Consider the following 12,031-nt stretch of genomic DNA (forward strand, 5'->3'; position numbering starts at 1 on the left):
CTGCATATCTTAACACTTACCACAGCAATCTCCATTCTAACAGAAACTGGGTGTTTCCAATTTTTATGGGGGCACCACAATAGCTAAGTGGTTAGCACTTCCGTCCGACAGCACTAGGTTTGTTGGTTTGAACCCCAACCATAGCACTGCCTGCTTGGGGTTTACATGTTCTTCCTGTGCTTGCCCAGTGTACAGTATATATGTAAAGCACTGTGTAAAATTGATGAAGCTATATTGGTGCCGGTAATAAATACAGTATCATGACATCAAGAGGTTATAAATGCAAGCAGGTAAACCAAGCCTTAGGGTTTTCATATTGAAAGAAAATTGGAGACTCCTATAAAAAAATAAATAAAGATCTTTTAATCACTTCAGCACCGGAAGATTTTACTCCCTTCCTGACCAGAGCATTTTTTGCGAATTCGGCACGGCGCCGCTTTAACTGAGCGGTCAAGCGATGTTGTACCCAAACAAAATTGAATTCCTTTTTTTTCCCCCCACAAATTGAGCTTTCTTTTCGTGGTATTTGATCATTTTTGCGGTTTTTATTTTTTTGCACTATAAACGAAAAAAGAGCAACAAAATAAAGCATTTTTTTTTAACTTTTTTCTATAATAAATATCCCCCCCAAAAAAATATATATAAATTATTTCTTTCTCAGTTTAGGCCGATATGTATTCTTCTACATATTTTTGGTAAAAATAATCATAATAAGTGTATATTGATTGGTTTGTGCAAAATTTATAGCGTCTACAAAATAGGGGATAGATTTATGGCATTTTTATTAGAAATGTTATTTTATTTTTTTATTACTAGTGGCTGTGATCTGCAATTTTTTTATTTTTATTGAATTGCGACAGACAGATCAGACACTTTTGACACTATTTTGGGACCGCTGACATTTATACAGCAATCGGAGCTAAAAAAAAAGATAGCCCCTGATTACTGTGTAAATGTCACTGGCAGGGAAGGGGTTAAACACTAGGGGGCGATCAAGGGGATAAATTTGTTTTCTCAGTGTGTTCTAACTGTAGGGGGGATGGGCTACCTAGGACAGGACAGATCACTGCTCCCGATGACGGGGCAGAACAGGGAGATGTCTTGTTTACATAGGCATTTCCCCGTTCTGCCTCTCGTCATCACGATTGCAGGCCACCAGTGGACATAGACTCCATGGGACCCACGGGTATACTCCCGCGGTGGGTGCACTCCCGCTAGCCCAGGCTTACGAAGGGACGTACAGGTACGCTCTTTTGCACACACGTGCCATTCTGCTGACGTACTTTGGCGTGCGGCAGTCTGGAAGTGGTTAAATACTGCACAAAGTCCTGAATATATGCAGGGAACATATGACCCTCTATTATTTGGGATTTAATCTGCAAACTTGCCAACAAATTGACCATGAGTATAGCTACCCCCTGAAGTGGCGCACGCATTACCTGCAAAATTAGTCTTATTTTCATGTCAGCAATGCCCAAAGCAGAATTACTTTCATCCCTTATTAACAATGCAGTGAGTATGGGTTAATGTACTAGAAATGCAACCATCAGGGCCGGTTCACACAGCGGGCGATGCGAGGCGACACGACTCGCCTCGCCTCGCTCCCGCAAGTCGCCCCCGTTCTGTACAATTGAACCGTTCTGAGAGGAGCGACTCGAGTCTCTCCGACTCGGAAAAAAGGTTCCTGTACTACTTCTGGGCGACTTCGGGGGCGACTTGCATTGACTTCTATACAGAAGTCATCTGCAAGTCGCCGCTGAGGTCGCCGCAGGTCGCGGCGAGGCAAGTCGGAGACGCCTCGCCGCGCCTGCAGTGTGAACCGGCCCTCAGGAAACAGAACAACTTTACAATCCTTTTTAAACACTCTCTCTTCTACATCTGTGCTTCTTCACTGTACTCATTTTCATTTCTTACCCCTCCCTTTGCTACATTTAATGGTATACTACAAAATATGGGGTATTAATGTAAGAAAAAACTATATTTATCACACATTGCAGTTTGGAAAATAACTGGTATTTGAATCAAATTGATTGACACTTGATTGTTAAGCTTTTTTGCGTCTGACAGAAATACTCTACAAATCCGCTTTTTTTAAATTTATTTTTTATTTTTTTATGTATATACACATTGAGCAAAATTATAAACGCAACACTTTTGTGTTTGCCACTATTTATCATGAACTGAATGCAAAGATCTATACCTTTTTCTGTGTACTCAGAAGGCCTATTTCTCTCAAATATTGTTCACAAATCTGTCTAAGGCTGGGTTCACACTGGGGCGATGCGGGAACGCCGCAAATCCGCGGGGTTTTCCCGCATCGCATGCTTCCCGCCGGCAGTTCACACTGCCCTATGCGGACTGCTGGGAGTGTCAGTGAAATGTTAATGACGCCCCCAGATCAGTTCGCATATCGCAGTGCGATCTGCAAACTCAGACAGGAATCGGATCGCATGGTGTGAACACCCATGCGATCCGATTCTGCTGCGGACCAAAAAAAGGGTCCCATGCGAGTTTGCGGCGGGTGCGATGCGAATTCAGCCATACTATCTGTATGGCTGAACTCGCATCGCACAGAGATCGGATGTGATTTGCACTGTGCGGTGCTAATCACTGTGCGGTGCTAATCACATCCGGTTCTCGCTGCCGCAGCGGTGTGCACCCAGCCTAAATCTGTGTTTATTGAGCACTTTTGCTTTTGCCAAGATAATCCATTCACCTCACAGGTGTGGCATATCGAGATGCTGATTAGACAGCATGATTATTGATTGCACAGGTGGGCCTTAGGCTGGCCACCATAAAAGGCCACACTAAAGCTGGCCACACACCTATAGATTATCTGCAGATTTTCTATGATTAGATGGAAAAAGTGCAACAGATTTCTCCATGTATGCTAAACTGTGTGGATGGAGGAATCTCCCACTGGGCCAAGCTTCAGTATCTTGCTAGTAGGCCCCGCTGGCTCTCAAACTAAACAATGCCTGCACCCAATCAGAATGCTCAGGTATTGTGAGAGCCAGTGGGGCCGACCAGCAAGCTATGGAAGCTTGGGCCAGTGGGAGATTCTTTCATCCACGCAGTTCAGTGTAGATGGAGGCATCTGTTCCACTTTTTCCATCTGACCATAAAAAATCTGCAGATAATCTATAGGTGTATGGCCAGTCTAAGGCCCCTTTCACAATGGGACAGGAGGTGAATAGACAGTAAAGCGCCACTATTTTTAGTGGTGCTTTACCGTCGGATTTATGGCGCTATTCAGCTGCTAGCGGGGCGATTTTACCCCCCCGCTAGTGGCCAAGAAAGGGTTATGAACCACCGCAAAGTGGCTCTGCAGAGGTGCTTTGCCGGCGGTATAGCCGCGGTGCCCCATTGATTTCGATGGGCAGAAGCGGTGTATACACCCAATAGGGTCTGCAAAATGACCCAGTGTGAAAGGGGTCTAAGGCCTCTTTCACACGGGAGGCGTTTTTCAGGCTCCTTAGCGCTAAAAATTGCACCTGAAAAAAGCCTCAGCTGCAATCCCATTGTGAAAGCCTGAGTGCTTTCACACTGGGGCTCTGTGCTGGCAGGACGTCAAAAAAAAGTCCTGCAAGTAGCTTCTTTGCAGTGCTGTAGGAGCAGTAAATACACCGCTCCTAAAGCTCCCCTCTTTCGGCCGCAAGCACAGGCTAAAAGCACCCCGCTAGCAGCAGAAAAGTGCTGCAAAAACGATGGTAAAGCACTGCCGACTCCCGGGCACTGGCAGTGTGAAAGTGCCCTAAAATGTGAAGTTTTATCCCACAGCACAATGCCACAGATGTCGCAAGTTTTGAGGGAGCGTGCAATTGGCATGCTGACTGCAAGAGCTGTTGCCCTTGAATTGAATGTTAATTTCGCTACCATAAGCAGTCTCCAAAGGCATTTCAGAGAATTTAGCAGTACATCCAACCAGCCTCACAACCACAGACCACGTGTAACCACACCAGCCCAGGACCTCTACTTCCAGCATCTTGATACGCCACACCTGTGAGGTGGATGGATTATCTCAGCAAAGGAGAAGTGCTCACTAACACAGATTTAGAACCATATTGGAGAGAAATAGGCCTTTTGTGTACATAGAAAAAGTTGTTTTATAATTTTGCCCAGTGTGTATAATACACAAATACTATATATTATTTAAAATATATATACATACACACACACACACACACACGCATATATAGTGTGTGTGTGTGTGTGTGTGTGTGTGTGTGTATATCGGGGTACAGTGCCATATCTCTGGCACTGTACCCTGTAAACTCACCGCCTTGTGATTCAGCACCATTCCTTTTCTGATTTAATTGACCCCCAGCATCATTCATGAACCCAGAGTGTCCAAGCCACCTGAAGGTGCCTCATCAAACCTCACTGGGCTTACAGGAGAATACACCAGCAAATGGCACCACATCACAAAAAAACATAAACCTGGATTTGGTTTTATTTATTTATTTATTTATTTTTATTGCATGTAGAACAAGAAGAAGAAATCCAGGGCTAAACAAAAAAAAGGTCAACAGGAGAATGAGAAGAAGGATGGAACCGAAAGTGATTCTGGGGATGGACTCGCTGCTGCTGTTGACAGATTGAAACTAAATGCAGCAGATGCAACCTACAACCACTACTTAACTCCTCAGAAATCACCAATGAAAATTACTGGAAAGGATCCACCATACTCACCGTCTTTAAGATTTAAAAAACTGAACAGCAGTGATTCTGATTTTTCAGATGCCGAAGGTGGCTTACAAAGCAAAATAAGGTCAGATTTTTCATACTTATTTGTATTTTAAATTTCTAGTGTGTGTGTGTGTGTGTGTGTGTGTGTGTGTGTGTGTGTGTGTGTGTGTGTGTGTGTGTGTGTGTGTGTGTGTTGTCCGGCTAGTCACAGCATATTTGCACATTTACTATAAGAGTGCCCTCCTACCCCTGCTGTTCAATCCGGGGTTTTAGTCATTGCTCTATCAGCCATCTTCTTCACTGCTTCTTCCGGTTCTACATCGGTCATCTGCAGCCATGAGGCAAACCTGCACAGGAGCTGCATCGTCCCTGGCACCCAGCTTAATTCTTGGTCTCCTACAGATGGCCTAGTATGAGCCAGGAGTGTGCACTGTATGGTGCATGTGCCATGCACTTTACACAGATAAATTCTAGGTGAAAGAGGAAGGTTTTTGGTAGAAAACACTGTGCATGTCTCTTATGCCAAAAAAAACTCCTTACAAGTATTTAATCTCTAGTAGCCTTTCCTTCTTTCAAAGGATTTGACAATTTCTTACCTTAGATTGTTCAGTGCCACACAGAGAAGTGACTATTTCTTTTTCTGGGGAAGCACCAGAAGCATTGTCTTAAAGTACACTCCACCATTTATGGATTACTATATACAGTTTATAATCCTGAGCAGGTTTCATTGCCTGCTGCTACAAATCTACTTAAAGTGGAACTAAACCATCCTACCCTTTACAGCCAAGGAAGCAGCCATCTTAGCCTCTGTTTGATCTGCAGTTGTCAAGGCGCTGCACATGTGTACAGCAATGACACCAGTCATTTGAAGGCTTGACAGTTCAGTTGAGCGCTAACCTAAGCACACTAGTAACTGTAACCGCATGCCATGAATGTAACCGTTTTGTGAAACCATTATCGGTAGGTTTAGTTCTGCTTTAATTGGTTCAGCAGCTGCCACGCTTGGCTTAAAGTGGATCTAACGGGGCAGCCTAGGTTCCAATGGTCCAAAGCCCATAAGGTCCCTTGCCAGAGCCAGCATCTTCTCCCCGAGTTCTTCTGGTGCCAGTTTTCGGCCATTTATATTTGCTGGTGTGGGGCTAGAGAACAGACAGGTAAGTGTATTTTATGGCCGAAGAGGCATTGCATGTCTCGTGAGCCTATCTGTTTGCAATTTTTCATTTTTGCCTTCAGTTCCACTTTACCACAGTCACTTAACTGACAGACTGCTTTATAGCTTTTGGCTGACTGACTAGAGCATGCTGAATCTATCTATCTATCTATCTATGATATATATATATATATATATATATATATATATATATATATATATATATATATATATATATATATATATATATATATAATATTATTATTATTATTTTTTTATGTATATGAAATTAAATCTTTGTTTTTTGGCAATAGCCTAGTGTTGTTGGACTTCTGCCAGTCACAGGCTGTGTCACGCCGCTCCAGTCTTTTTTTAGAATGCTAGGGAGATGAAGCCTCCATCAATCAAGATTTAATATCCCCCCCCCATTGTGTTTAGCTGGTTAGTGGGCATGGAGGAGGAGGAGGGAAGTAGTGGGCTGTCATTTACTACTGTGTATACGCCCACATGTGCTATTCTATAGTCACATGGGCTGCTCAGATTAGATTACGAGAAAAGAGAAGTAGAAAATACACTGAAAACTGAGCATGTGCACTAGCTGCCAACACCGCTCTGCAAAATCCCCAGCTGCAGTGGGGACATGGACCAGATTTGGAGATAGAGAACAGCAGGAGCAACCAGTTTTTTTGCAGAATACAGAAAAGGAATCCCATAGTGAATGAGTTGGTATGAACAGCATGTTATAAAGCATTTCTTGATCGTTTTTAATGATGTGGGTTTAATGACACTTTAAGCTTTGGCAAGAAAAAAAAAAAACTAGAAACTGATTGGTTTTCTATGCAGAGCTGCACCAGATTTTTGCACTCTCCAGTTTTAGACTCCTTTCACACTGGAGGCATTTTTCAGGCACTGCCAATATGAATACCCTCCAGCAGTTTATTATTATTATTATTATTATTATTATTATTTATTTTTATATATGACATATGTACCATTTCTCTAAGAATTTGTTTATAACCCCCTCCTGCCGAGCATACGCAGATATGCGGCCCCAGCTTTCGGGGGTTATACCTGGAAGATGCCTGCAGCTGCAGGCATCCAGGGATTACAACCGATGCGGCTAAAAGCTGACCAATTGTTTATCTTTGAGGAGCAGGAGGGGCATCCCGCCGCTCTGACTGGGCCTCCTGTCACCCCGGGAAACCCGATCCTCGATCTGCCACTTCCGATGGCTAGAGAAAGACTGGCACGAAGCCGGAAACTGCTTTGTGCCAGTCTCCTAAATGTAAACATGAAAGCGACGTCACTTCCTGTTTACTCGGCTGCCAAATGGCGCTGGATTAAAAAAAATATATACAGTATTCAGAATCGCCGTTTTCGGCGATCTGAATACTTTAAAAGTGCAAAGGAGGGATTGGAGGTCTTTTAGACCCCCGACTCCTCCATAAAGAGTACCTGTCACAAGTGATGTTTACATTCCTTGTGACAGCAATAAAAGTGATCAATTTTTTTTTAAACACAATTTAATAATATGAATAATATATAATAAAATAAATGAGAGAAAACATTTTTTTTTAAAGCGCCCCTGTCCCATGAGCTTGCGCAGCAAAGAAAAAGCATGCGGAAATTGCGCCCACATATGTAAACGGTGTTCAAATCATACGTGAGGTATTGCCGTGATCATCAGAACAAGAGTATTGATTCTAGCACTAGACCTGCTCTGTAACTCTAACCTGGTAACCGTAAAAAATTTTTTTAAGCGTAGCCTATGGAGATTTTTAGGTACCGTAGTTTGTCGCCGTTCCACGAGTGCGTGCAATTCTAAAGCGTGACATGTCTTGTATCTATTTACTCGGCGTAACATCATCTTTCACATTATACAAAAAAAATTAGGCTTACTTTACTGTTTCGTTTTTTTATTTAAATTCATGAAAGTGTCCCTTTTTCCCAAAAAGTTGCATTTAAAACACCGCTGCACAAATACTGTGTGACATAAAATATTGCAACAATCACCATTTTATTCTCCAGATTCTCTGCTATAATATAAATATATATATATATATATATATATATATATATATATATATATATATATATATATATATATATATATATAGTATTATATTATAAATATTATATTATAAATAAATGTTTGGGGGTTCTAAGTAATTTTCTAGCAAAAAAATATGGATTTTAACTTGTACACACCAAATGTCAGCAATAGGCTTAGGCGTTTAAGGGATGATTATTACTGCTGTTACTATTCAGACTTACTGTTCATACATATTATTAAAGCAGTCAATAATTGGTTGGACTCTAGTAGTCCTGCAAATTTTTGTACCCTTTTATATGTACTGTATGTTTTACCCTTTGTATAGGTTTTATGTTTTCCATTGATGGCACAATATAATTTCTGTACTTTTTCTATTTCCTAACTTTTTATTTTGGTTCTTTTGGTTTAGCTGCAAAGCTGTTTTAGCCATTTTAATCATCTCTTTGACCTGATGAACAGTGACTAATGGGAATCATGTTCAGCAGTGAAGAGAAACCATTCCATTAGTGCTCCTAATCTTTTGTTTTTTAATTGTGCAACGTCCTCGGCTTTGTGCTGCCCTGATGAATAAATGTAAAACATCTTTGTTCAGGTCTTGGAGTGGTGTAAACCTTTGCAAATGCTTGTTTTAACTAAATGCTGTAATCTGCCTTTAAGGCATTCTTTAGTATTTTTTACAGTGACATGTTTTACAGTTTGAGGCGGTAACTGTTGCAACTCGTCAGAAATATATTTATGCGTGTATATAACAAAAACGATATACCGTATATTTTAGTTCTACTGTAGGTGAAGTTCTCTAATGGCAGGAAGCACTGAGTTCTTATAGCCAGCATGTGAGGGTTTTTAGTTCACAGGAAAAAGACCATAAGACTAGGGATACCGTGGCGATTAAATATCTTTACTAGGAGATTTAACCACTTTTTCACTTTTGCCTTACAAGCAGAACACTGAAAACAAACAGGTTTAAAGTGTTACTAAATCCAGGACCCTGCATTCACTATATCTGGTCTCCTACAGTACATGGAAATGCAATTTTTTTTTTTTTAGTAAATATAAACTGCTAAATACCCTTTATCATCAGCAGTTAGAGCAGTCTTGTGACTTCTATCAGTGTCTGATTAACCACTTGATTACTGGGCACTTAAACCCCCCTCCTGCCCAGACAAATTTTCAGCTTTTGGTGCTCTCACACTTTGAATGACAATTACTCAGTCATGCAACACTGTACCCGAATGATGTTTTTGCCCTTTTTTTCCCCACAAATAGAGCTTTCTTTTGGTGGTATTTGATCACCTCCTGGGTTTTTTATTTTTTGCGCTATAAATGAAAAGTTTGAAAAAAACAAACACATTTTTCTTTTGTTTCTGTGATAAGATTATGCAAATTATTAATTTTTTCTTCATAAATTTTGGCCACAATTTTATACTGCTACATATCTTTGGTAAAAATAACCCAAATTAGTGGATATTATTTGGTCTTTGTGAAAGTTAGAGTCTACAAGCTGTGGTGCGTATCATAAAAAAATTGATCACATCTGATCTATCTCACTGCTTGTGACCCGAACAAGCCAGGAAAGTACAAATACCCCCCAAATGACCCCTTTTTGGAAAGTAGACATTCCACGGTATTTAGTAAGAGGCATAGTGAGGTTTTTGGTGTTGTTTTTTCCCACAATTCTTTGCAAAATGACGATTTTTTTTTTCCCCACAAAATTGTCATTGTAATAGGTTATTTCTCTCACATGGCACGTGTATACCACAAATGACGCCCCAAAATAAATTCTGCTACTCTTCCTGAGTATTACGATACCACAGGTGTGGGACTTTTTCCCAGCCTGGCCACTTAAAGAGACCCAACATGCAGTGAGCACCATCACGTGTTCTAGGAGCATAAATTACACATCTAACTTGTTGACTACCTATTACACTTTTAAAGGCCCTGGAGCACCAGGACAATGACACGTGACACTGACGTGGCACTGATGGCAGATGGCACTGATGTGACACTGACGACAGATGGCACTAATACGTTGCACTGATGATACTTGACACCGATGACAGATGGAACTAATATGTGGCACAGGATGACACGTGACACGGATGTGGTACTGATGACAGATGGCACTAATATGTGGCACTGATGACACCTGACACTGATGACAGATGGCACCAATATGTGGCACTGGGGACGGGTGGCACTGGGGACGGGTGGCACGTGGCATGGATAGGTGGCACTGGGGACAGATGACACTGTTAGGTGGCACTGGGGACAGGTGGCATTGATAGGTGGCACTGGGGACAGATGGCACTGATAGGTGGCACTGGGGACTGGTGGCCATGTGTGTGTCTTTTTACTGTGTGTGTGTGTGTGTGTGTGTGTGTGTACGTGTACACACTGAAGCTGCAGCATGGAAGCTCTCCCTCGCACGCTGTCTCTGTGTGAGGAGGGGAGCCGGCGATGAGAGATGATCTCATATGTTTACATATGAGATCACCTCACATTGGACAGGCCGATCAAGTGCTAAATGGCTGCTGTGATTGGCCATTTAGCACGATCTGTGATTGGCTGTGTCCGAGGGACACGGCCAACACAGAACTTCCCCAATGCATGCCCACGGCGGCGCGCATTGGGGAAGTAAACAGGAGGACGTCCAGGGGTGGCCTCCCGGCAGTTAGCGTCCGCTCTGTAGCCGTCTTTTGGCTATAGAGCGGGCGTGAAGTGGTTAAAGCTTGTAGGAGGAGTTTTTATTCTCCCCTAATTGTCCTAGAAGTCTGCAGGACCCCTGACCTTCTTCTGTCTGGACAGCGCTGATTGGTCCTGTGTTGATCACATGCACCTTCCCAAGAATTTTTTTTTCCAACAATACACAACAAACTGAGCATGTGCAGAGTGACTCCAAAGCTCTGTTCTATCAGGAGATGGATTGGGTACAATCAAAGAAGGTGAGGATCAGAGAAGACAGCATCAAACAGCTTTTTTTTTTGAGTGTAACAAGCATGCTTTATTGCATATACAGACTGATTTTACTGTTGTGGTTTTAGTAACACTTTAACCACTAGTGTAGCCCTAGCTTAAGAAAAGCTAAGGTCCTGCACTAGCTCTCCTTACATTAGACTGAAGTTGGCCTTGCATAAGTAGATTTTGTAACAAACATTCATATTAAAATTCTTATCGGTAACCTTTATGACATGACATTTGCTCTTAACGTTGGAAATAAGACCAAATGGACTTTTCCAAACAAAACCCACTGTTTAATGTTAGAAATGCATTCATTCCAGAGAGCATTTCCATCCTGCTCCTTTGAATGTTCTCGAGACTGCGGTCGAAAGTGAACGTTGCCTTCAATCCATTGTAGTGATACTAATCGGAGCTGTGTTAAATCGCATTATTCATTCAGATAATACATCTACATTACATCGTGCCACTGCATTTAAAAAAAAATAAAAAATACAATTCTACCATTCTTTAGGATGGTGTAGGCAGAGTCAAAGATAATTGACAATAACGTTCACCTTGTTCAGACGGCATCTGCATTCAAGACTTTTTTTTTTATTTTACAGGTATAAACAACTTAAAATCAAGAAGTTGTTTTTTTTTTTTTCTTTAAATAACATGTCATACTTGCCTGCTTTTGTGTTGTTTTGCACAAAGCAGCCCTGATCCTCCTCTTCTTGGGTCACCCTCTGTCACTCCTGGCTCTTTCCTTGTGCCCCCCCCCCCTCACAGCACCTCCTGAACCGCTGCTCTGCATGTCCATTCCAACATGGAGCTACGGATCGGGCCCGCCCCCTCTATCTCCTCATTGGCTCACTGGATGGCAACATGAGCCAATGGCTCTTGCTGCTGTCTGAGCCAATGAGAGGGGAGATTCCTTGGAGAGCTGAGACTTTCGTGCACAGGGCTGGATCGCAATTGGGCTCAGGTGTGTATTGAGGGGCTGCTGCTGCACACATAAGGTTTTAGGCTGGGTTCACATTGCAGTGATGCGGGAGCGCTGCGAATCCGCTGCAGGTTCCCGCATCGCATGACTCCCGGCGGCAGTTCACACTACCCTATGTGAACTCCTGGGAGTGTCAGTGAAACGTTAATGACACCCCCAGATCAGTTCGCATATCGCAGTGCGATCTGCAAACTCGGAC

At 42.3% G+C, this 12,031-nt stretch overlaps 1 protein-coding gene across 1 annotated transcript in view; it reads left to right on the forward strand.

The window, feature by feature from the left end:
- The window catches only part of HEATR6 (HEAT repeat containing 6), a 116,183-nt gene that overhangs the window by 36,173 nt on the left and 67,979 nt on the right, over nucleotides 1–12,031 (forward strand). Inside the window, exon 8 of the mRNA XM_077481143.1 lies at nucleotides 4,488–4,771. Coding sequence (XP_077337269.1) covers nucleotides 4,488–4,771 — 284 coding nt within the window. The remainder of the gene's footprint in view (nucleotides 1–4,487; nucleotides 4,772–12,031) is intronic.

Source organism: Lithobates pipiens, unplaced genomic scaffold (genome assembly GCF_037356315.1).
Source record: "Lithobates pipiens isolate NorthernLeopardFrog02 unplaced genomic scaffold, aLitPip1_a1.2 Scaffold_16, whole genome shotgun sequence".
Taxonomy (NCBI): Eukaryota; Metazoa; Chordata; class Amphibia; order Anura; family Ranidae; genus Lithobates; species Lithobates pipiens.